The 26,197-nt window shown below is 38.1% G+C and overlaps 2 protein-coding genes across 3 annotated transcripts in view; one reads left to right on the top strand and one right to left on the bottom strand.

Annotated features, from left to right (window-relative positions):
- The window catches only part of TSPAN14 (tetraspanin 14), a 33,497-nt gene extending 13,777 nt beyond the window's left edge, over window positions 1-19,720 (top strand). For both annotated transcript variants that reach the window (XM_008642809.2, XM_017746363.1), the window contains exons 2-9: window positions 727-824; window positions 7,801-7,851; window positions 12,529-12,675; window positions 13,497-13,667; window positions 14,321-14,446; window positions 15,661-15,705; window positions 16,233-16,352; window positions 18,081-19,720. In XM_008642809.2, coding sequence (XP_008641031.1) covers window positions 744-824; window positions 7,801-7,851; window positions 12,529-12,675; window positions 13,497-13,667; window positions 14,321-14,446; window positions 15,661-15,705; window positions 16,233-16,352; window positions 18,081-18,152 — 813 coding nt within the window. In that variant the 5' untranslated portion in view covers window positions 727-743 and the 3' untranslated portion in view covers window positions 18,153-19,720. The remainder of the gene's footprint in view (window positions 1-726; window positions 825-7,800; window positions 7,852-12,528; window positions 12,676-13,496; window positions 13,668-14,320; window positions 14,447-15,660; window positions 15,706-16,232; window positions 16,353-18,080) is intronic.
- A 1,474-nt stretch (window positions 19,721-21,194) lies between these two features.
- LOC103623738 (rap1 GTPase-GDP dissociation stimulator 1-like) overlaps window positions 21,195-26,197 on the bottom strand; it is a 31,750-nt gene continuing 26,747 nt past the window's right edge. Inside the window, exons 11-13 of the mRNA XM_017746362.1 lie at window positions 25,980-26,106; window positions 24,827-24,955; window positions 21,195-23,568 (exon numbers count right to left, since the gene is read on the bottom strand). Of these exons, the coding sequence (XP_017601851.1) occupies window positions 23,435-23,568; window positions 24,827-24,955; window positions 25,980-26,106 (390 nt within the window). The 3' untranslated portion in view covers window positions 21,195-23,434. The remainder of the gene's footprint in view (window positions 23,569-24,826; window positions 24,956-25,979; window positions 26,107-26,197) is intronic.

Genomic DNA, 26,197 nt, shown 5'->3' with positions numbered 1-26,197 from the left:
ATTTAACAGCTTGTTCTCTGTTTTTCTTATTCATGGCATTTCTGCAGAGGTGGTTTAGTTATGATACTCTGAACAGCTGTAGTTCTCTGAAATACTTGAGCAAGAGTTGCAGTTGAACCTTATCCCTCTAGTGTGTGTAAGGAAGCAAACCAAACTCCAACAGAGCAGATTGGTTTTGAATGGTGGGACTTCTGTTCTTGAATATAAAACCCCTTACAGGAGATGATCTGGTAAAGGAACATGCAAGTATGGAAGAGGCCGGGTACAGCTACCTATTGTATTTAGCAATCCACAGACACTGAGAGATTCCAGGTAATCACTTTGGATATCCTGCTAGCTGGATTGCTGGATGTGCAATCCACAGGGTTTGTGGGTAAGTCCAAGCAGCCATCTGCAGAAGTAAAACGGTTTTGAAAGAGTGAGAAGGCAGATGAATGTCAACTTGCTGATGTAGATCTTCCTAAGCTAACTGTATAGTGAGTTTCCTTTGTGGGTGTGCCCACCCTGTTACAACATTAGGGTGCTTAAAGATAGGATTATTAAGCAACAAATACTGAAAGGGAAGTGTAGGGTCAGTGGAAGTTTGAGCTGACTTTGAAATAACTCTGGATGGCATATGGTACAGATTACTGTACTCCCTTTCTCAACAGAACAAGAGAGACCTAAAAAAATCCATTATTTTTGAAATCTTTACCTAATCCCTGTCATTCTTTCTCTTCTGTGCAGACGCTGTGCTATAGAAGATGCACTATTACCGATATTCTAATGCAGAAGTCAGCTGTTGGTACAAATACTTGCTCTTCAGCTACAACATTGTCTTTTGGGTGAGTACAAAATGTAGAGACTGAAATAGTTTAGGCATAGCTCAATTTTATTAACTTCATTACTCTGTTGAAGAGAGCAAGTTGAAATAGTTGCCTGAAAGCAGGAAACTGATGTGTAGTATGCCCCAGATGTTTTGTAATTGAAGCAGCTTGTCCTATGTGAGAAATTAATTATTATTGAAAATGTGAGGACTCAGTATCCATCTTATTTATGTTAAGTGCTTCCCTGTTAAAAGAATATCCTCTTACAATGTTTCCTTTCAGATCATCTTTGATCTTTGTTGGGTGATGTAGCTGTAAATACACTATGCAGAAGAAAAAGGAGCTGCCTCAGATGTGTCAGCTGCTGGCAGTACCTGTCTGCTCTGTGGGCAGCTGAATTGTCTGATACAGTCTTGAAATACTTTGCTATGGACTAACCTGCCTATAGTATTTGTTTAGAATTGTGAATGTGAAAATGTACAATAGAAGTGTGGTTTTAGATGTGTATGATGGTTAAAGTTAATGGCACCTGCCTTGGAAAACAAGGCTCTTTAAAGGTTAATGCATAGTGTTGCACTAGAAAGAATTAAGACGTCTGTGAGGGGAAGGTGAGGATGCAATTCAGATCAACTCAATAATTCCTTTTGGAGCTTTCAGGTCAAATGTTAAGAGTTTGCACCTGAAGTCATAGGAACTGCAGTCATGGAAAGGCATGGGTGGGCTTGGGTAAGTGTAGATACAGTGATTTGTCCAGTGCTAGCAGTATAGGTGCTGAAAACCACAGAACTTTTTGCTACTGTCAACACCTCTTGTTTACTAGTGCAATGTTCTAACATGATACTGCAGCATTAAGCCACAGGGGAGTTATCCTTGTGTGAATAGCAGGGCAGAAAAGATGTGTAGAAACTTTTGTTCCAGTAAGGGTTAATTTGCTACAATATTGCATAGTGCAAGTGTTCAGTAGGATGATATTTTCTGTGTTGCAACAGGTGCTTACAAGCCACCAGCTCTGCAGTTCCTTTTCTTCTGTATTGTACAAATTCCCACGTACCTGTAGTGCAGTGTGGTGCATTAAGAAGTAATACTTGCCAGACTGTTCTGGTTTTCAGGGAAATCACGTCATAACTGGGTGGATGCTCTTCAGCAGTTCCTGGTGGGATATGTGAGAAATTGACATTCTTGTTCATTAATATATTAAGATTCTTCTAGACTTCTGGGTTTTTTTCCTAGTGTCTCATGAAGTGGGGTCTATGACTGACTCTTTCTGACCACCTTTTAAAAACTGAAAATTTTTGTCTTCACTGTAAGGGGAAGACAGTCAAGAACTTGCCTCTGCTTTTTCACAGGAATCAATTTTGTATCTTTTTTTCTTGTCTGCAGTCATTACATTTTTTCACTTTTTTTAAACTGTATTCTCTTGAAATGAATGATGAAGATCTAAAGGTTTTTCTGTTCTTTAAAGAAAAACTTTAAAAGAGATGCCAAAAATTGAGGAGAATTCATAATACAACCTGTGGTTTTCAGCTGATCTGTTGGCTGGAGGAACTACCTTTCTGAACAGGTACTTGTAGTCTTGGTAGCTTCCTCAGCAAAGAGTCTGAGGCTTCTACTGATGTTATCAGGCTGACCTGGTCAATGATGTGCAGCTACAGCTCTTTTGATAAGATTTTTGGCACCTTTAGCTGTAGAACAAGCTATGTAAATGTTGAAGGTAGACGTCTCTATGGGCAACACATGAATCATTTAGCTGACACAAGGATTCAGGAGCCTCTGAAATCCTGCTGCCTGGGATGACTGCAAATTCACCATTTGTGAAACAGTAAATTTTCTATGTGCCTTAAAAGAGCTGAAGGGCTACAAAACCAGAAGGGAAAATGTAACCATACCTCACAAGCAGCGTTTAAGAAGGGAATGTTAATCTTGATTCACTTTCCTTGGGTTACAGGACAGGTGCTTGTGGAAACTTGTTTGTGAGCATTTGTTGGTGAGCATGGCTGCTCTAGAGGTGTGTGAGGGATGGATTTAGATAGATGTCAGAGAGCCTGTTGCCCATATAAGCTGTTAGAGCTCTCCTGTGCCTCAGCTCAGGACAGTTTATGCACAAGCCAGGTTATGTGTGTGTAAATAGTTGCATGTGTTCTTCTGTCCTACTTATTAAAGGTAAATGTTGACTTTCCCATTGTAGCCCTAAAAATAACATCAGTGACTGTATAAACTTTAAAGCATGTGGTGATGTAGTAATTTACAGAATTTTTAAACTTTTCAGTGAGTGGTTACTGTAGTTTGTGTCATGCTTCAAATACAGTTCACATAGGTTGGGATAAAACAAAATACTGAACTAAAAGAGGGCAAATATGACTAATAATGGTGAGCTCAGTGTAATCAGCCTTTAGAAATCTGTAAATCTTCATTCTTTGGAAGTATTTCTTTTTTTTAAGTGAGTGACTTGGGAATAGAAAGTTCTGACTTTTAGTTGTGCACTGCTGGGTTGTATTATCACTTCTCTATTCTTTTAAGAAAGAGAATGAAGGCTCTGCCTTCCTAGGCATGATTTTGATGTGCCATTACTTTATTTTCACCTTCCTTTTTAAGCATGCTCACAAGACTTAGCTTGTCTGAGCACACTCTTGTTAATGAGTAGTGATAAGGCAGTACTGCAGCTGTTAAGATAGCCCTGCAAGAGAGAAAGATAAGAAGGCTGGACCTTTTTGTGTTTGAAAGCGTTTTGGTTTTTTTTGTCAAATAACTTCATTTGTCATGGTGCAATTTAAAGATATGCAGTAATGCCAAGTGAAGAGCTTGGTTTTGGCACCTTTCTGTTCTGAGTCATTCTGCAATTGAGTGAGCTCTTCTGTGAAAGCTCTGGTGCTTGCTGCTTTGCCTCCAGCTGAAAGGGTTTTTTTTGGGTAGTCTGAGAATGGCACCTCATCTGGGACATGGCTTTTTCAGTGAAGTGAAGGATTGCATGTGTGCTGTGCCAAAGCCTTTTAGGTTACATATGAGCTCACTGTCTCCCACATGAATTGAGAGGAGAGGACAAAACAGCTTTTAGCTACTGTCTTCTGGATTTATCTTCTAAAGGTCTGTAGTTGTGTGACTCTTAAGGGTGATGGGAGACAAAACCTGAACTTGTTACTCATCGTATAGGAGATGTGGTGTTTTGCCCTGAACATGGGGATGAAGGGCAAAAATCCTCTTCTGTTCTGGAAAAGAATTCTGAGTTCATATCTTTGAAAAATAAGAGAAGACCCAGGTTAGCATAAGATTTTCTTGGCTTTTGCAGAGGATGTTGTTTTCCAGGAACTTCTGAAACAGCAAGGCTGTGCCCGGAAGAGGAAAGAATGTACCACCAGGTGGTTTCCTGGCTCTGAGAGGAAGAGTCTGAAGAGACAAGGATAGGAAGGAAGGGCTGCAGGCTGCTGATTGCTCCAGTGTGGGTGGAGCTGCAGTGTAGAATAGGATTATCCAGGGAGTGGGAAATGTATTCTCTGTAAGAGTATACAAAAACTGAGTGCAATTCCTATTGCTCCTGATCAGACCTAGGAGCAGACTGACCCACAATCAGTTGGTGTGCAAGGGTTGTCTTGCAAGAATTACTTAGCTGCTGCCTACATTTGAGAAACAAATTGCCCCCGTTTTCTCAGTTGGTAGTGTGATTCTGACAGCATAGTCAAAGGAATCACAGGAATTCAAAGTGTGATTGGGAATGGATAAATGAATAATGCTTAAAAGTGGTGTCTTGGGCACAGTGTCACCAAGTTGGCATCAGTATTGTACATCTGAGCAGAGCCTACAGTTTGATGCAATATGTTAAAAAAGTGGATTTCTTAGTTCTAAAGCAGGAAATAACCAAATGCTGGTAAACAGTGTTTTGATTTCCTGTTCCAAGGGACACAACTGAGCTGCTTTGTGTATGTTTCCATCTAACCTTTCATGCAGTATATGGCTTACATGACTCTCCAGCACAGCAGTGAATTGGGTGTCCAGTTTGTTCATGTTTGCACGTCATTCAGATTCTGGTGAAAGCCAAATTTCAAAATGTTGTGTGTTTTTGAAATGGCTGACTAGCCTTCTCTCACCTCGGGAGCACTTTTGGTTGTCCTTGCTTCTTCTCAGCTGCCTGTTGTCCCATTCACTCAGCCATTTAGTTCAGTGAGCTGAAGAAGGTTAAAGCTTGGCCTTTAGTTTAGGCAGGATCAGTTCCCTGCTCTGCCTCGTAGCCATCACTTGGATGCCTCTGTGCAAGTGTGTTAGAGAGCGTATTCTCCTGGTGCTAATTCTCTGTAGAACTCTGGGCATGCTCAGTCACACTAACTTCTGAGCTAGTTTGATCACCATGGTGTGTTTTACAGTAGTTTTCAGTGAGATATTTTCAAGTCTTTAAAACAAAAGGATTTCATTTCATTTCCCATTTCACTACTACTTTACTGTGTTGTAAATTGGTGTTTTTGGTAATTGCACCTGTCAATGTAGTGGCTGATGGCTTTGTTTCTTCTGCAAGTACATCATACTTTACTGGATTTTTGCTAAAGAAACTTAATGTATCTGGTTTGGTTGCTTCTAGTGAAAATTATGAATTGCTTGTCTTAGCTGAATTAAGTTTTAGATTTATCCTCATTGATTTAATGAGACTAAGTTTATTTTTCTTCTGATAAACTCTATTTTACTTGTAGATAGTTTGCATAGATGCTTATGGAAATAATTTTGCAAAAATAGTATAGTTTCTTGAAACTGGACATTTTGTAAAAACATGAGAGCAAAGTTCATGTTCAAAGGTGAGAATAATGCATGCTAGTGAAAAATCTACTTAATCAAAAATCCATTACAATTTAATTAAGAAGGTAATTATACTGAAAAGCAGACAGTCTGAAGAGGTCACCCTAGTTACAAATTCAATAGCACAATATTAGCATTCTAGTACCCTTAATTTGTATACAGAGAGTGGAATATGTCTTCCCACTTATTATTTTTCACCCTGTTTTCTGTAGAAAAAGTTTCCAAAGATCCAGTCTGTATAATTTACCTTGATTGCTGCAAATTATGCCAGCTGTCTTCATCTGTCTCCCAGCATTCCTGGAGCATTTGGAATGAAAAGGATGAAGGATGCATCAATTACATGCACTGTGCAACTTAATGACATACAAGTTTGATTCCTGACCCTTTTCCCTTCTTTTTTCAATCTGAAGATCACTGGTTAAGATCTAGGGTTAATCTGGGTCAATGTTCTGTTTATATTGATGTGGTTTTTAATAGTGTTTTGCAAGTTATGCTTTGATCTAAATGATCACTTTAGGTATTCTTAGCCCATTCAGAGTCCAAGATGAATAGTCATTGTGCTACTGCTTATTAAGCAGCATCTGGGAATTTATTTAGCACTCCTTTGTCCAGTTGTAACTCCATGTATTAATGGTGGTTTTGGTTGCTTAATCTGTGTTTAAGACCAAGAATATGGCATATAATAATTGCTCCTTAGACAGAAGTGTTTAACATAATTTGAGTAATTTTTAGAGAGTAATACGAATGATGCTTGCAGCCCTTTTTGGCTTTGCTTTCCCCCGCCCTCCCCAGCAGAGTAAATGCAGAACATCTTCACTTGCCCTAAGTGAGCTTAGGGCAAGCAGCCCATGAGCCCAGCAGTATTCAAAACCTACACATCTGTTTTCTGTAAGAGGGTTCCATTTTTGCCTCTTGCCTGTGCTGTAGGGAATTGCCTGTGATGCCCATTTAGTTCATGGGAGGTGCTGCATTTCCTAGAGAAGAGGATTTCTTATTCAAAGTGTTTTTTCAGTTTGGGAGTTTTACTCTTCAATGTGTGTAAGGCTTGGCACTGGAGAGGCAACCTCAGTCCTCTCTACAGAATAATCAAATCATTTAGGCTGGAAGAGATGGCTAAGATCAACCTCAGCTGTTGGCAAAACTGCCAAGTAGTCCATGTCCCTAAGTGCCATGTCTGTGCATCCTTTAAATATATCTGGGAATGGTGACTAAGCCACTTGCTCCCATGCTTTGATAACCCTTTCAGGGGACAAATATTTCCTAATATTCACTTTAAACTTCTCCTGGTGCAACCTGAAGCCATTTCCTCTTGTGCTGTTACTTGTTATATGGGAGAAAAGACTGATATCCCCCTCACTACAATGTCCTTTCAGGTAGTTGTAGAGAGCCATGAGGCCATAGCAGGGTTGAATGCTTTTTAAGTAATGAGGAAGAGCTGCCCTTGGATTATAGAGAGGTCATTTTAGTTTGATTATTGAAATTGGATGTTAAAAATAAGCTGCCTGAGTGTTGGAGAAAGGGAGTGAATGTTAGAATAAGGAACTCTTGCTTCATTTGGGTGACTATAATTCAGAAGTGTTTATTATACAAACACATGAATCAGTGGAGGGTTTGTTGTCAGATTTGGTGCTTATGGAAAGTAAGCAAATGGACCATTAATCTAGCTTGATTCAGATGGGCTTAAACAAGGTAACGATTCAGAAGACAAACTGTACCTAATCAGAGAAGAGGCTAATATAGTGAGCCTTGACATTGAGAAGTTACAAGGAGTCAAGCATGGCTACTGTCATAGCCATAATATTGGTACTATTAAATGTCTAAATAGGGAATAACCTCAAAATGCATTAAATATTCTGACATCTTCATTGGTGTGCTGGCAGACGTTTTATGGCAAGTCATTGGGACAAGGATAACTCCTGCTTGCATGCTACTGTGTGGGATTGTCAGTTAAGTACCGTGTGCTTCTTGAGTAATCATGAAGAATCAAATTGTAATACTTTTTAGAAAGTAGTTGATAAAATGCATAAATGCTGTGGAATAAATGCCCTTCAAATCGTTTTTGTAAAAGATTGACTCATGGGGAGGAGTGTTCCGTTACTATTGTCTCAAATTACAGTATTTGTTTTACTTGAGCAGTAGTGCTACAGGCTAAGTTTTTTGAGAATGTGGTTGATTAGTGCATCTAATTAATTTTTTCTTTTTTTTTTTTTAATTTTAGCTAGCTGGAGTGGCCTTCCTTGCAGCTGGTCTGTGGGCATGGAGTGAAAAGGTAAGGGTAGAAACGATTGGTCTTACTTCAGTGGCTGCCCCTTCCTGCTCCAGTAAAACTACTTCCTCAGGAAGCAGCAAAGGTTAAATGTAGCATCTGAGCTCAGGACCATGTTCAAATAATCTAAACTGAGTTTAGTTGGAATTTGCTTCTTGTCCCTGATCAGGAATTAAGCTGTGACCCTTGATATTCAGAGCTTTTTTATGAAATTGTAAGAGCAGGATGCTAGGGAGAATTTAGCCTCGATGAACAGGTTCTCTTTCAAAAGCATGTTTTCTAAAATAGATGTTTCTCTACTCACCTCCTTTAATTACAAACATATTTGTAAAGAGCATGAGATGTCTTTATATTAAAAACAGCACCACTAAATCTAAATGTGCATCTTTGAAATACTTCAGAAAGATGGTCCCAGTCTGTTGGCCATCTGTTGTCCACTTTATTCCCCATGGAGTGCTTAAGCGATTGTGTTTCCACATAGAGGAGCAAAACTACGGAACTTGATGTAGCTGAATAACTCTTGTTTTTAGCAAAGGTTTCTTGTAGCTAAAAAACTTCCTCAGTTGAAGGAAGTTGTGTGCACATGTACTCAGTTCTCCTGTTACAAGAAAAGAGAATGATGCAGGTATGGAAATGAATGGTTCAACCCCTTGAATGAATGTAAAAGCATGGACTTAATGAATTCAAGCAGTAGGTAAAAGTGACCATTACTAGATTCATTGATCTGCCTCTCAGTCAGGAGTGGAGGGCAGGTGCCCTCACTGTTCAGTTTTGCTGCTAAGTAGTAAGACTTCAATTACCATCATAAGTTCACTTTTCCTTAATTGAAGTGGTTATACACAGCAGCTATCCACATACAGAGAGGTTCTGGAATTCCTCTGCTTTTTGGAAGTGAGTTTTATGATGATCTTAATTCTGAGGTATTTATTCTGCTCATCCCTGTTCCCTATGTGCCTGCACACATTCTCGTAACTAGATTAGTGCTATCATTGCTATATAGTAAGCAACCTATCTCGACACATAAATGCATTTACCTCCTGTTTTGTTGTTACAAAAGAATTTTCTTTCCAGCCCTTTAAGGAGGATGTTAAACTTGTCTTGAATTTGTGTTCTCTAATGTTCATACAGTCTTCTGTTTTGTAGACAAGCACATAGGATCTGTGTGGTTGGAGGCTAATATCTCCGAACTTACCTCCATTTGCCAAATTGTCTTTATGGTACACTGAAGTTACTAAAAGGCAAAGACAGACTCTTTTGGTCTTTATTTGATAAATTTTGCCTGAGCCCGTTCTGCTTTCTGTGGTGTCTTGCAAGTAAGTGCTTCAAAGCCTTTTTCTGTGGTTTTGAACTTCTGAATGGCTTGTGAAATCTGTTCATTATTTTTTACATCAGTTGTTCAGTGCCATGTTTTCAGTCTTTCATAGCAGTACCATTTTTCAGCCAATAGTGCCTGTGTTTTACAGATAAACATCTTGGTGAACAACAGTTGGGAAGTAAGAGAAAAACACTGCAGAAATTGTGCTGCTGTGGTAAACCCAAAGATAAACTACAGGTGGTGGAAGAGTTCTGAACATCTTATCTATTACCACAACGTGAAGTACATTAGGTCCATTCTGGTTTTGTCTCTTTTCTTTTTGCATTAGGACTACACTTCAGATTATTTCTTCAGCAGTCTTTTTCTCTGGCTATAAATCTTGGGCTTCTCTTTTTGCTGGTAGTATGTTGAAATGAGACTGCTGGTTTGTGAGAAGTGTTGAAAATACTATGTGGAAAAATGTTACCATCCTGACCCCTGTTACTTGATTGAGACAAATCCAGTCTCTCTAACTGGTGTATCTAATTGGCCTATCCTTATGATTTGGTAACTGGCTTTGGTTATTCTGAACAGTCATGTAAAAATTAACTTGCATAAAATTTTGAGTCAGTATCTGTCACACAAAAGATACTGCAAAAGTCACTAAGAGTGAATTATTGTAAACTGCTGGTAGAAACAAGGTGAGTAACACTGAGCCCTCTTATCAGGAAAATGGTTTCTGTTGTTAAAACAGTTCCAAGGAGGACACAAAGGAAGATCTGGGAAACTAGAGGCTAGTCAACCTAAATTCATTCCAGCAAGTTCATGGTTAATAACAAATGGAGAGGGAGCAGTCAGTTTTCAAATTAAGACTATTGTTTAGAGGGACTTCAAGATCATGGAGAAATCACTGTTCGGTGTGACTGAAAGAAAGACTTAAGGTGTGAATTTTGTTATGGAATGTCTGACACTGACTGCACGTATCAGACTGCATTCCTGTGTACCTGAGGAAATCTGTGTTGTAAAGGACAGCCTGTGCTTCGAAGAGTTTGTACCACGTGCAGATGGCATAGGCAGGAGTGTCTTTAGAGAAATGGGTAAGGTGAGATGAGAGTTTTCTGAATTAATTCTCTTGTTTCCTTCCTGCAGAATTTTTGACTTAACATCTTCTCTTAGGCAAAATCCCCATAATCTTCTTTTTCAAAGAGCATATTATAAACATTATGTGAACATGACAAAGCTGTGGTGAACCAGTGACATCTGAGGTTGAATAATAAAGCCCGGTTCCTGCCAACTTCTATTCATAACATGCTTTGATCAGAGGAAGTTTTCTTCCAAAAGATATTGCTTGAGCAAATGAGATTATCTGAAAACAAAAAGCTTGAGTTTGATGTGGGAAGGAGATGGCTGGCAATAGTTATGAATGTTATGGCATCCTGGTCACACAGTGTTTGGTTTCACAGCATGTTGGTTCTACAAGGACACTGCATTAGCCTGTCTGATCTTGGCATGTATTTCTTGATTGTGGGGTCTGCGCCAAGGTTTGATTAGGTGGGACTCTCATAATTAACCAGGTAGACCCAAGTTTGTTAGTTAACTGTGAGGTCTAACTTCTTTTTAGGAATGGGAATATGTGACTGGTAACATATTATCAACAAACTAGGACCATTTTCTAATAGCCTGTTCCAGCTGTTAGTCACCAGCTGTGGCAAGGCAATTCTGAGTTCTACAGTTCAATTATTTTTTTTCTTTTCATCCCATCAGCCAGTTTTCATAAAAACAACTGTCTTGCTGTTACCAAATTATCAGCTCTGACAAAATCTGTTATGGAAGATGCTATGAAAGATGATGAAGTCCTGTGGATCACTGTAGTGATCAGTGTTAATCAGTGTCTTCAGCTGATGAAATTTCTCAAAGGGCACATTTTCTTCTGAAGCTGTATTTTGAAGATTTTATTTTTTAAGTGAGCAGTAGAATAAGAAGTGATATGGAGTTTTCCAAGGTGTTGTCTTAGGATGTATATTCTTTGCACTTAACTCTAGCACAAGTACCTGGGTAGAAAGATGAGAATTCTGTTGATGGAATTAGGCATCTTATTTCAAGTGTCTCTGATATTTCTCTTACACTAAACACGGTTAGCTTGAGAATATACTTTATAAAGGAAAAAAAGTAGTAAACATATGATGATGGGATATTGTGGTGTGTTGATTTTTGTTATTTGTTTTAAAATGAAAATATTTCCTTAAGTTGTTCTGTGTATTGGTGATGGTTGTATAATAAACACTCAGACAACTGCAAGGCTGCCTGGATGTCCCTGCAAATACACATGACATTAAAATTCCATCAAATACACATAACAGGATTCTCATGAAGAGTTTCAGTTGTTTGCCCCTTCTGTCTTTTGCATGTTCCATCTTGTTATTGCACATCACATGAGAATCCTGTTATGTATATTTGATGGAATTTTAATGGTAGCTGGTGTAATAACTTTTTAAAACCTAATCTAGAAACTATAAGGAAGGATTTCACTGTGTTAGCATTACATTCACATAGGCTTAGAAATCTAGGCAGACAGGCTCCATAGCAAAGGTTGTTGTCAAGATAAGTGGTTTCTGGATAGTTAACAAAAAAAGCATTGCTTCTATGTTTGGCAAATTCCAAATATAGGGACACCTTTTGGTGTAAGAATTTTTATCGGGGTTGAAAAGGTAAAAAGTTTAGACTATACCTCTATATTTTTGAGTTTGGAGGAGGATAACTAAGACTCTTTGACACTAGAAGGCATGTAACTAAAATGAGAGGAAAAGTCTGCTTTCCTCAAAAACCAGAACAAGATTGTTCACCTCTTCAAAATGTCATTCATAAGGTGCTTTATCCTCTTTATCCTTAGAATGTCTCTCCCTTTCTGCCACTTAAACAATAGGATTGGAAAATTTTTCTTAAGTTTTTTTTGTTGTTTTTTTTTTGGTTTTTTTTTTTTTTAGACCATGATATTGGAGTGCCCTTCTGATTGATGCATTTCAAGTTAATATAAAACATTAATTCTTTTGCCTTGAAGCTAAATGAACATTCAGTGATAGTATTGAGCTTTTGGCACCATCTTGTGGAATTCTGTTTGGCACATAGACCTAGGAGGATGTAATCTGAGAAACTGACTTATTAAAAGAATTGTTAGCTATAACTTTAATACTTCCTCTGCTGGGCTGAAGAAAATTGGTGTTGTCAATAACAATTTTACAACATGACTTTTTTTGTTGGTGTCACTGTTGGCAAGTTCAAGGGTTTGCAGCCAGTTCATTTGGAATCATGTGGAAGTCATCCAGAAGGAATGCTCAATGAGTAACATGCTTGTAGTGGTCACATTCTGTTCTGGTTTTTTCCTTCAGGGTGTATTGTCTGATCTGACAAAGGTGACTGGTCTTCATGGTCTGGACCCAGTGGTGCTTGTCTTAGTGGTGGGAATAGTGATGTTTACTTTGGGATTTGCTGGTTGTGTGGGAGCACTGAGGGAAAACATCTGCCTGCTGAAGTTTGTAAGTAACATCATTATATGAGGGAATTATACGTGTGAAAGCTGCAAATGATGAACTGGGAGCAAACCCAGCTAATTAATTATAGAATTTGGTTTGTGACAAAGTATATGGTAAACTTGCTGCCTTGACAAACCTCTGAGTAGTGGTATTGAAAGCAGGGGTGATTCCAGCCTGTGTATTTTCCTCTTTGTGGAACATGTTCCTCCTTCCCTTTTTCCATTTGTTCTGCTCTGCAGTGATGTTATAGTACATATATCAGAATCTAACACTGTGATGTTATGGAACATGCTTAGTCAGTTAGGAATTGCTGTGAGAATATATAATAGTGGAACAAAATCCCTTAAAACGTTAAAGTTTCTTATAGATGTTGGGTGGACAAAACTTTGGGACTTAGTGATTGATGTGAAATTTCTTAAATGGTTGTTTTTATACTGAGGCTGCTTCTTTGCTTTAGATCTGAAAACAGTTAAGCTGGCCAAAAAGTTATAAAAAACCAATTATAAAATTAGAAACAATCCAAGAGGTAATATCAAGATTTTTTTAGCCCTGTGTTTTACAGATTCTCATTTATTAATACTTTCACTGCTGTGCATAATGACTGTGTCTGATGCTCTTTTTACTGTCAAGTTCAGGTGACAAAAATAAAAGGATAACTGTCTCTTGGGCATTTCTTTACCTTGTATTCTCATTGTGCCCTCAGTGTCTGTACTGAGGCAAAATTTAAACCTAATTCTCTGTGCCTGTTTCTGGTGGTATAGGGATGCATTCAAAATGAATTCATATTTTCTGCATTAGGACTTCTTTTTTTTTTTTTTTTACAGTTCTGTGGAACAATTGTGTTTATATTCCTGTTGGAGATGGCAGTAGCAGCTATGGCTTTCCTGTTCCAGGACTGGGTGAGGGACAGGGTAAAAGAATTCTTTGAGAATAACATTAAATCCTACCGAGATGACATTGATCTCCAGAACATCATTGATTCACTACAGAGAATTGTAAGTTCAAATCCTGCCACTTTGATGTCTTCTAGGAGAATATGTGGATTTAAAAGTTTTCATTTTTGTTACAGAATTATAATATTTTGTAGCTAATAGTACTGTGTTTGATGTGCTGGTTTTCTTCCTTCTGTATTGAAAGCAGTGGGGAAGGAAGATATCCTGAGATCCAGGCTTGTTCTGATGTCCATTGTGGAAGCTCTCTCAGGCATTCATCTGCCTTTGACCTTTCTCATTTGCTCCCCTTTCCCTTGCTCCCTAAGAAAAAACTTTCTCATAAAAAAATTTAGTAATGGAACTGATTGTATCTGACAGTTACATCTAAAGTGATAATTTTCATGATTTTGCTTGACATGCTGACACCTGTTTCCACAAGCAGTATTCCAGACATATTGCTTTGATTTCATAGAGCCCTGTTAGTGACTACTCATTTTTTTTTACTCTGCTGTTGTTGTTGATTCTGCATAGACTTAAGCATGGTGATATAGAGCCCTGTTAGTGACTACTCATTTTTTTTTTACTCTGCTGTTGTCGTTGATTCTGCATAGACTTAAGCATGGTGACGATTTGTAAGCAAGCTCTTACTATTTAGAGGTATTTTAGAGATGACTTATCCACTGAACAAACTTCTGGAATGTATTCATCTGTTGCAGAACCACTGCTGTGGTGCCCAAGGTCCAGAAGACTGGGACTTTAACATATACTTTGACTGCAAGAGTGAAAGCAAGAGTCGTGAGAAGTGCGGAGTTCCTTTTTCCTGTTGTATACCTGATCCTGCTGTAAGTTGTTTCCCGGCTTTGTTCTTGCTCTGAGGTTGTAAAGTTATGACAGGAAGTACTTCCTGAATAAGGTGTTGAAGGGCTTTGAGATGTCCTAAATGACCAAAAATTACTCTTGTGCAGGCAAACTTTTTGTGTTTCTGTTGCGTTCTTTTTAGAGTCCAAATGTGGCAACCTGTTAGACAGCTGAAAATGTATTGTCCCCAGGAATTCAAGCTATTTTAGTATGGTTTGGATCTGAAGTAGTGGTGGCTGACATTTTTTTTATTCCCAGTGTGTTGTTTCCTTGCATCCCTGGCCTTTGTTACCTGGTTTGTAAGGAGCTGTGATCACTGTTGAAGCACTGTGCTTGCCCCAGTTAGGATTAATGTTTCACCACCCCTCTGCCAGACAGGCAGGAGTAACTCCATTTGCTGCTTGTTTGTCAGTAATTAGTAAAGTGCTCATGTATGAAGTTTAAAGTTTCGGGGTCAATCCTTGATTTTGGGAAGGTTTAAGTGCTTTTTGGTTAATTTGTGTAGTAAAGTTTGACTTTGTGAGCCTTACAGCAGGTACCAAAATGTGGAGGTAGGAGCTAACATATAGTGCTTTATGGTATTATTAGTGGGAATACTTACAACTCAAAATTCGTCCAGCAATCCTTGTGCTGAGAGATAGCCATTGTTATATTTAATACCTTATATAGGCTTCTGATTGTATTGGAAATCAGCCAAGGAAAACCTTTGTCAGGGATATATTCCATAGTCAGATTCCCCAGTAATTATTTTCTAGTTTAGTTTGGAGCAGTACTGTTCAGCTGCACATTTTTCTGTTGCTGGTGCTGTATTTAAGGAGGCAAAAGGATGCTTAAATCTGTTTAATGTGAGATTCTATTGTTAATATTTCAATGTAACTTACTATGCATTTTGTAAATGCACATGTCTTACCTGTGTGCTGGCAGTGCAGTTTTCATGTTAAAAAGTTGCTAGTTGAATGCCAAGTGATAAAGCAGCTGAGATTTCTGGTGCAGGATATCATCTTGCTAGTACACATCTTTGCTTTGTCATTAATTTTCTTGTATTCTGCTAGGGCTTTGTTTGGTTTTGCTAAAAATGCTTCTTAAAATGGTTGGCTCTGACAATTCTGATATGTTTATGAATATTAAAAAAAACCTTGCTGTGAACAGAAGTGAGTAGAATTCAATTGGTTTATTTAAAATCTGTTTTGCTTTGCAGCAAAAAGTTGTGAATACACAGTGTGGCTATGATATCAGAAAGAAGGTAAGATGCTGTCTGTCATGTTCTGGGCCTGCAGAGGCAAAACTATAAAAATGGTGGGATTGCTGATTAGATGTGTCAGCTCAAAATTCTAGGAGCTAATTTACTGTGCTACATCATACTACAAGTAGAGCAAGGTAGACATTGTCCTTCGTTTAAAGAAGCTTGTACTGTGGGAGGGTAGAGAAAACAAGTGATAAAACAGGTGAAGGGGAAGGTGTGTTTCAAAAAGGGGTAGGACTTGGATTTCAAGTGTGCATTTCAATTATCAATTTTAATAGTCTAACACTGCTGATCTATTATCTGCTAGTCTATTAACTGATAATTCTACAGTGTTCTAATAACAGGATTTTCAGGAAGATATGAATATCAATGTCTGGCACTCCCTGATCCAAATGTGTATTTTTGAAGTGTGGTTAAAAACTTCACTGCAAAAGTGACAAAACACTAGCTTAGCTAGATCATGTGATTGATCTTATTATAAACTGGAGCAGAAAAGTAATATTCTTCTTTTTCCTTTCTACATTCAGAGCAAAAGTCAATGGGATGATCAGATTTTTGTCAAAGGATGTATTCATGCACTTGAAGCTTGGTTGCCCCGAAATATCTACATTGTTGCAGGTGTCTTCATAGCTATCTCACTGCTCCAGGTTAGTTGTTGTTATTATGATTCTTTGGAAAAAATGTCATGTTTGCGCATGATTGCAGATACAGACCTGCTGAAGGTAAAAGGAGTTATGGACAGAGGTAAAATAAATATCTTGAATATGGATTTTTTAAGTTACAAGAAGAATATGGCAGAAACAGCAATTATAGTAAAGGGGAGTTAGTGTGAAAATACCTCTTGCTCGAAGCAGTGAAGGTCATTATAAAAATAGTGTATTAATAATAGTGTGTGATAATTGATATATATATTGTAATATTAATGTAGTCGTATATAATATATGATTATTATATAAAATACTCCTTGTGTTTTAATGCCATGAAGGAGGGGGGATCTGCTGTCTGTTCCAGTAGATCTGAACTCCAGCCTTCTATCCCAAACCAGAAATGATTAAGATACAACCTTGTCCTTCATGCTAGGGTTACCTCAGCCAGCTGTAAGTGGGTGTAGCATGCTGCTCACAAAGGTTGGGAATGTAAGAGCAGGGAAATAGGTGACCAGGTTGCAAATGCAATGTTAGCAGAACCAGATGAAAGAGTCACTGTGACTTCTATTGCCTCATCAGTGCTTGGTACATCAAAGAGAGAGCTAAAATTTTCAGTAAAGCATGTTAGATTGCAGCTGTCAAGGTGGATCTTGCTTTTGTTGTGGCAGTTGTTTGCACTACATTAATTTCTCTGCTATGAAATTCATTCAGTGGGAAATAAACTTGTAAATCTGCTACAGAAAGTATTTTCCATGTAATTGACAAGAGTGGAGTATAGAGTGCTGGTAAAATATCTTTCTCCAGCCCTGGTAATAGTGCCCTCTGTAGCTTAGGGTTTGATACTTGTTTATCACTATCTAGTGATAATCCTTCCATGGGTTTGAGAAATGCTGTGCTAAGAACAGGATCTTTTGTTAGGAAGATGGTCAAGACTTGAAGTTTGATCTTCTTGCACTGTGTAGATTGACAATAACTTGACAATGTTGTTCTTTATTTGTGTCCCTGGTCTCTGTGAAACCACTTTCAGTTACTTGTGTTTTCCAATTGGGTCTTTCTTGTGCATTAAGCTATTTCATGGTGGGACTGAGAATTAGACATAACCTAACTACATTTAAATGAAATCTTTTAGCTTTTAAAAACTTCACCCCAGTTTTATATTATTTGTAAGAATGTTACAGGAAATTGGCTGAGTTACAAATTTATCCTCAATTTGTAAAGGAAGATTTCCCTGAGAACTGACATGAATGTTAAAATTTCAAATTTAAATGTCTCTGAGAAATCTGGGACTTCTCTTACTGCTGTCTGTGACAATAATTTCATTTTAGTACAGGTAATTGTCCAGTCTGTGTTTAAAAAAATTGATCTGAAAACTGACTGGATTGTTATTCAAAGCTGTGGAACAAATGAAAATGTCTGGTTTGTAGCTTTAGCAATAGGCAAGCATGGGTGTTTATGACACTCAAACTTAGTGGATGAGTAGATTTCTTCTAGCTCTAAGGCATCTGAAAGCTTATTATTTTGAATGCTGCTGAAGTTTTACATGAAAGCATCTTTCTCATGAGTTTTATTACCTGCAAGGTTCTGTTGCCTTTACTACTTCTTAGTAATAGCTATGCTTTGATGGATGATCTTGGCTATGAAATGATATCTGAACCTGCAAACAAACATCTTATAGACTGGTACATTACAAGTTTATCTCACAAATGGTATTTTTTTTTATCTTTTTAGATTTTTGGGATTTTCCTAGCCAGGACATTGATTTCTGATATTGAAGCTGTAAAAGCAAGTAATGCCTTCTGAATACGAAAGCAGACACATGTTGCAAAACAATCTATTTTGAGACTATTGATTGGACACCAAGGTGGAAGAAATGCACGGACCATGAAATACTTCTGTTGCTAAAAGCCTTATGTGGATTTTTTCCCCTGCTTATGCTTTTTGTTTGAAGCTGTTACAAAAGAATTGCCAAACGCACACTGTCTACCTTTTCTCTAACAAGACAACTCAGTGCACCAGCGTTGTTCTCTGAGGAAGAAATGTAATTTCCCAAGACCTTGGCAGAACAGATTTTAAGACTGTAGCAGGGAGACATGAAACTGCTGTAAGCCCTTTCCTTGAAGGATTGCTGTGAAGATTGTCCTGTCTTCACTCCTGTCATCTGTCTTAAAATATAATCTTTTCAAATGTTGTGTGCTGATTTCTTGAGAATCTTGCAATCGTATTAATCTCTACAGTAGACTTATCCAGTCATTTTTGGCAAGATATCCAGCAACCATAATTGGAAATTGGGAAAAAATCACAAACTGTCTAGATCTTTAATTGATTCTTGGTTGTGCAAACCCCACTCTGTTTTGAAAAATGCAAGCCAGTTCCCAGGATGGGAAAAATCTGACTATCTGTAGCATTATGTGTTACAAATCTCTGTTTCAGGCAAGAGGGTGTAAAACCCTCATGCTGTTTCCTGTCTGAGAATAATGTAAATATTCTTTATTTATAGAAGAAAAACCTCTTTAAAAATGCTTATCCTTTCAATGATCAGTAATATCTTTAAAAAGTGCTGTCTGCACATACTTCAAAATGCAGCTTGTTTCAGTAGGTAGCAAGCATGCTGTGCTAGCTGTTGATGGCTTTTGTTATTCCTGTAGTTTCTCTCACAATTGCTATGTTGATCTTCACAAGTCTCAACTGCCACTACCAGGACTGATGAAAGACTTACAAATTCAGTGTTAATCCTTACTGAAGTATGTTTTTAAGTAAGGAAGTACAGATTTAGCAAAAGATTAAGTTGAACTTTGAAGTCATCTTTAAAGCTATTGAATTATCAGTTCTGCCTGGTTCATGGTTCAAATGTGAATCAAAATACAGTGAACCAGAATGATTTCTTCAGTCATTTTCTACATGAAGCTTAACTAGTCCTTCCTATGTCAGGGTTTTTATTTTAATCTAGAGAAAACGAAACTCTTCTTCCAGTCCTCCCTATGTGGGGGTTAGTAGATGGATCTGTAGTTCAGTAGGAGTTCAAGTCTTTTCTGTAAGACTGTGGTGGTGTATCCATAGCTTTAAGGTAAAGGTATGTGTCTGAAGAGTTCTTGGAAGTAGCTGTAGCTGTCAGTTTTACTGTGGGCCATATAACTAACATCGTTTACTGCTTCCAGTGACACCAGGTTTTTCAGGGAGAGCAGGTTCATTTACAGTGCCTAACAGTGTAAATTTTAGAAAAGTATCTATTTTTATAATGATATTTTACTACATGTAGTGTGCCTGAAGGATTTAATACTTGTATTTCTAATGTATATGGCTTTCTTTGGAAGCCAAACTTTTAAATATATTATGTCCTTTTTTTCTATTATGCATGTATTAACAAACATTTCACTGGCAAAAGTTGATCAACAGTAAGAATCTTTTCTTACTGATTGAAGTTGATCAACAGTAAAAATCTATTCTGGTTGATTATCCAGGCATCCTTCTAGCTTGCAATCTGTGAAGCACTTCAGACAGTCCTCATGTGTACTTCAGCTTTCATAGTTCTTTTTCTGGCCAGTGATCGAGACACAACAGGAAAAGGAAGCTTGTCTAAGGATGGCTGATTTCCTTACAGTAGCAGAGGGTAGTCTGCTATTAACTCATCTGAAAACCTGAAAGTAAAATGGCTGGAAGTACACCTGTGACTCTTAACTTTGGTATACAACAAGAAAACCATAGCAGTAGATCACTGAGGGGAGAGCAAGAGGCATTTCTTCTGTAAAGCCTTGAATGTGAGGTGTGTATTACTTATTTGTTGAATCTGATCCATGAGGAAACAGCCAGGAATGTGTGATTGTACTACAACTTTGCAAGCAGCAGAGCAGTGTCCAGCAAACTTTGCTTTAAATTCTGGTGCTTGAAACTTTGCAACACCTCATCAACCAACTTGCTTGGTTAAGGTTATGTGTGATAATCTGATAGATGTAAAATTGGAGAAGGATGCTTCTGATTTGTAACTTCTTATTCATAAAACAGTGCACTGAAAATGCCAGCTAGGGAGTACATTCCCCTTTGCTAGTTTTTGGCACTGTCAGCTCCTAGTGCTAGGAAGGAATTTCAGCAGTTTGGTGAAAATCATCCCGGTGTCAAAGATGGCTGTGGAGCTCATGCACTGAAATTAGCTGCTGACAGGAGCCATCATTACAGATTAGGATTCCAGGGTCTGCAAATCTTACCAAGTTAACTGAAGATGAAGTAATACTTTTTCTTTTTGAAGTACTGTTTGCATGCAAGACAGAATTTAACTGAAGTGTTGTATTTCCACAGGTTGTTCTTAATGGCTTTAGCCATATTAACACCAGCTTTTGTATCAGTGTTTCAGTTATTTGGAACTGAAATAGAGAGAAGTTCAACTTTACTTGAGGATCTTTAAATCTGTGGAGTGATTTTTCTTTTTTGCCACTGTGGATAAACTTCTTTGTGCTTATTCAGTATCATTTTTAAAATCCTGTTTTGCCTCTGTACATTCTGAAGTACCCCCGTACATGGCTAGTGTAATTTCAGGCTTGTAATGGGAATACTTTCTACTTAGTTTTATTTAGCCCCTTCTCTGTGGACCTGCAGTGACTTCATGGCGAAAGATTTAGGTTATGGTCTAAAAAAAGTCTTGTCAATAAAAGTAGCTGGGTGTGAGCCTGCCTCTAAAACCTCAAAGGAAAGTAATTCAGTGATCTCACAGTGAGGTTTGATACATTGTTGATGTTGAGATTTCAGCTGTTGCATTTGGAACAACTTCACAAACACTACAGTGGAACCAAGGTTTTTAATGAAGATGTCAAATGAGGTCAGACTTGAAGAACTGGACTGAGAGAAGCAAACTTAAATGTGATCACTTTTATTTCTCAGAAATGAGCACAATTGATTTCTGTTAAGCAATGTATGTATTTGTCAGTCTGTTTGACAGTGCAACTGCCTCTGTTTCTATTAATATAACTGCATTTGGACACAGTTTCCCTGTACATGAAGAGGAGGGTGAATATAAGCACTGAAAAAAGTGCTGTGACCAGAGGACCTTGGCTTGCCTTGTGAAAACCTGAATGTTTCTTCCCAAGAGGTCTTAAGCTTTGGTGACCTCATGCAGTGCCATGTGGACAGACTTGTGCTTCCAGTCCATGGAGCTTGATGTGGCGATTGATTTCTGTGTAGAATTGCCTTGGGTTTTGTCTCCCCATTCCATCCTTCCCTCTTTCTTCCCCTTACTGCCTGTGCATTGTCATGCTGCTTGAACATTGTTCAGCCATTGGAAGGGGAGCTTCTGTCTCCTCTTCTGAGATGGCTTTTCCGAGTGACTTTCAATATATTTTTTCTCAAGCCTTAAATTTGATTAAATAAAAATTTAATATTTTCTACTCCTGGAGGTCTGATTCCTAAGATTTGTTGTTTCCAGTCCACTAGTATTTCACTCTCTAAGGTTTAGCCTGGCTACTGAGACTGCAGTTTGTGGATAACTCAGAAATGGTGAAGGTCCAGGGGTGCTTGTTTGTGTATTTTGCGGAAACTAATTCTTGATATTTTTTCTTTTCACTTTGGTCTGTTGAATAATAGATAAGACTGATGCTTTTCTCTGCTCTGTTAATGGAAAGCCATGAACAAGGGAACAGCTGCAGAATGGTGTAGAGTAACTATTAAATCTCTGGACATCAAAGAAGTTAAAACCTCTGTTTTTCTTTTCTCCTGTTATGTGGTAAAAACCTGCTTGTGTGTTCCTCACCAAGTGGCACTTGCCTGGGGTGGTTTTATGAAATTCCCTTTCTGAAGAGTACTCCTGAGAGTGATACTTCGTGATGAGTGTAGTGCACATGGTAGCGTTACTGAGTTTTGCAAGTGGGAAAGCTTTTGCAGGAACAAAGTTGTCATGTTTGTTTGCAGACATAGGCCAGTTCTCAAATTGTTTGAGAACATGAGGTCTTGTTGACTTCTAAATACAGTCTGCTTTATAGTAGGTTTCTGAAGATCAGTGCTTGTCTATTTTTTTCTCAGCTTTTCTGCTGGCTGGAAAAAAAGTAATTGCTCCTGAGCTTTTCAATCTCTACCACTACATGATTTTGAATTTGGTCTCCTAGGTCTGGACAACATGATTGCCACATACCTTCAACTGCTTCAAAAAGTTCCCATAAGAACAAGTTGTGGAATAGAATCTGTTACCTTCTCATCTAGTGACCTTGTTTAGATACAAAGGGATTCCACAGAAATGTTCAAAGACATTTGTTTACTACTTTTTTTTTCCATTATCTGAAGTTAAACCCAGTTTCTCTTATGGGTGATAATGGCTGCCTTCACATCCTCACCCCTGCCCACTTGTAATTTCTAACCAACTTTATTGTTGTGTCTTGTGCAAGCACTGTGTGTTCACTGACTGCAGTTTCTTGAAAACTTTGCTTTTGCAGAGTCTCATTCCAGGTTTACAGCACGTGCACCTCTGAAATCAGGACAAGACTGTAGCCTCAGGTATTTAGGAATATAACTTGTGACAGGAGCCGGTGAAGTTTCAGAGATGAGCTTTAAAATTGGAGATTGAAGGGGGAGTTAGTTTAAAGACAGTTTTGGTTTTAACATGTTCACCTAACAATTGAGCTCACAGTGTGATTCACAATGTGCAGAGGTTGAACAGGTGCTGGTTAACCCTTTGTATTGTTTAAGCTACAGATGTAATCTAACTCCTGTGTCAGGTTGCATGATAAAAGCTTAAGACTTTTATATAAGTATTTAAAAGTCCTATTGATACAAGAAAAATTGCAAGTGTGTATCCTAATGTCACAAAACCAAGCAGCTGAAAAATGTATGAGTGATAATTGCCTGATGTTTCTCCTGTGATGTTTTCTAACACCACTTGCTTGACAGGACATATTCCTACTGCTGTGTGTTAGAGGCTCAGTGAAGAGCAGCAGTGGTGCAAGTATCAGGCCAAAGAGATGTGCAAATGAGGGATTTTTATATACAGCTTTCAAAGCAGGAGCTGCAGCTGGGCTTCATGCAGCAGCATGACAAATGCAAGGGTTGCAAAGCTGGTGGTGTTTGCCTCCGCAGCAGTACTGGGTTGCCACGTGGGAGAAGGGAGGTTAGTGGGGTGTCTCTCCTCTCAAAACCTGTAATGTTGTGATGGCTTCCTTGACCACATTTGCATTGCTGTGACTGCAGAGTCGCTCAAGTGTGTCTTTAATCTTGTCCTCTTCTATTTCTTGTCTCAGATCACCTGAACGAGAGATGAAATGCTGACCTGCCATGATATAGTGGCTCCCAACAATTGTTGTAAGATAAAAAGTTTGGAGTACTTGCTGTTCATAATGAGCTACTTTAATTAAAGCATTCTTTTTTTCAATAGGTACTCTTTCAGCCATTGGAAGTATTGGACTGATTAAGGTTTTTTCCTCCTGTTTGACTTCCAAGAGCTGATCAACAGAAAAAACCCAAATTTTGAAATTTTAATACAGGACAATTTCTAGCACTTTTTGCTACCATTCCACACTAGTAAGACAGCTCTTAGTGTTCTAGTTAGTCTATAAAATGCTAAGTATCTACATCTCTGGAAAAAAGTCTTATAGATCTCATCTGTTATGTCAACACTTCATAGTAGCACTGCAAGTGCTTTGTCCTATTCCAGTATCTGTGTGGCTACAGGGATAAAACAGAGTATACTGCAAAATCCAGCTTGTCTGTCAATACAGGGTGGCTCCAGGATTTGAAAGGCAGCTCACCTTGTGATCCATCTTTGCCTAAGTACAATCGTTATTTTCAATTTAAGTAATTTTTGTGTTTAGATGTGAGAAACTGCAATGAGATCTTTGGAGTCCTGGTTTCAAGGTGCTTGTTTTTGTGTACTGCTGCACATCCAGGATCGTCCCATCCTGCTTGAAGCATTTTAAGTCTTCCCTGACCATGGAGTGAAACTGAAATAATACCCTTGCTATGCATTACTGAAAGTTGCTGTGTGAAGGCAGCGTTGCTGAAATGGCTGCTTTATCTCAGCTTTGGTTTGCTTACTGCACAGGCGGAACAAATGTATGCCTGCCTCTGAGCATGGTACAGACTGTGTCTTTGGACACAAAAATTCTCTGGGACTGCCAGGCAATTGTGTGTGGTCAAGTTGGACAAAGATCCCTTTACTCCAAGGCCCTAATTTTGCTATTTTGGGACTTGATTATGCCACTGACTCAGTGGAATAAAGCCTTTTTTATTCGTTTTAATCAACATTTTGCTATTTTGGGACTTGATTATGCCACTGATTCAGTGGAATAAAGCCTTTTTTATTTGTTTTAATCAATGGATGGTTTAATCAGCTTTTCATAAAGAAGGAAGCTACTTGACTATGATTCTTGGTGATCAATACAGAATGAACCTCTAATATCCTTTACTTACTCACTGGAGCATTGCAGGCAGCATATTTTGGTGACAGAAAACACTTCATCACAAATACCCATCCTTCCATCACAGACAACTTAAGATGAAGTTACCTGAATTAAGAAGTCTGCACAAAAGGCCCATTGAATTGTATTTCACCTCAGGACTTGTATCATCATCTTGTAGAAGTTTGTGTAAGCTTTGAACTAGTTGTGATTCCTTAAAAGATTCTTCAAGGGTTTCTGAAAAATAAGTAAACAAATAGTAACCCATAGCTGTTATCTGAAAAGAAATTAGAAAGTGAATATGCTTTTTAAAAAAAAAAAATTCCTCACTGGCTTCATTTCAGATTGGCTGTGTCTTGAGCATCTGCCTTCGGTACTGAAGAATTTCTGTGCTCTTTTCTGTACAGAATTTCTTTACTGGCCTCATTCTTGAAGACAGGACCAGTCTACTATTGGCTGTATAAAGTTAACCTCATAATAAATTAAAACCTGAAATATTCAGTGCTAAAAATGCTGGTTCACATTAGTTGGCCAAATGAGTTTGAGAATTTAATGGTAGGCAAGTTGTAACGTGGGCTCTTCACAATCATACTTGTTGTTGTAGGAAGTTACAAATGTCAAGCTTATTTTTCTTTTCAATTCATCTTTTGATGTTTGTAGATTTCTGTGGTGGTGTAATAAATTGAGACCCATTTTCAAGTCATACAGGAAAAATCTGAAAAAAATTGTGTGGTAACTGAAAATTAGCTCAGGGAAAAGTCATTTGAATCTACAGTTTTCTTATTTGCTTCATTTGCAGCTTCTACAATGCATTTTAATTTATGCTTCTGCTTTATTCTTTCCTCATGTATGTCTTAAGATTATTTCCTTTACTTATAGTCTTCATTGACCATTCGGGTATATAATTTGTCCTTCATTTAGCCTTTACCATCTTTTCTTATCTCAGTCACCTTTACTTTCCCTCTTTTTTTTTTTTTTTGTGTAGGTTTCTAGTATCATATCATGCTACTCGAATAGCTAGTGCCTGTCCACACAGCATGATGATTTGACTCTATCCTAAATAAGAAGCAAAACTTCAGGCCATTCCCAAAGCCTATTGATTTTATGATCTGAATGGCTGCCAACCTTTATTTCATGCTGAAGAGCTAAATCTAGACAAGGAAACATGCTTTTTCATACATGTTACCTAGAATTAACAGCATGACAATGTTTCTTAATAATTGAGGATCTTGCACCGATAAATGCTTCTGGAGGAAAATACCTAAATCGATTGTAGATGCTATTGCCAAGGCATTCAGAGCCTCATTCTGCATGGCACCATGTTCACTTGTAGTCATGGAAACCAGATGCTTCACTCCTTGTGCTGCCTGGATGGCTCTGACCACTTCCTGTTAAAGCAAAGGTAAAACAGATGGAAATCTGACATAGGAATACAGTAGAATGGAGAGGGAAATGAGATTGCACTCTTCAGCTTCTGAA

The sequence above is a fragment of the Corvus brachyrhynchos genome, unplaced genomic scaffold (assembly GCF_000691975.1).
Source record: "Corvus brachyrhynchos isolate BGI_N302 unplaced genomic scaffold, ASM69197v1 scaffold279, whole genome shotgun sequence".
NCBI classification, from domain to species: Eukaryota; Metazoa; Chordata; class Aves; order Passeriformes; family Corvidae; genus Corvus; species Corvus brachyrhynchos.
Note: the sequence above shows the minus strand (reverse complement) of the source record. Positions and strands in the feature narration are given on the sequence as shown.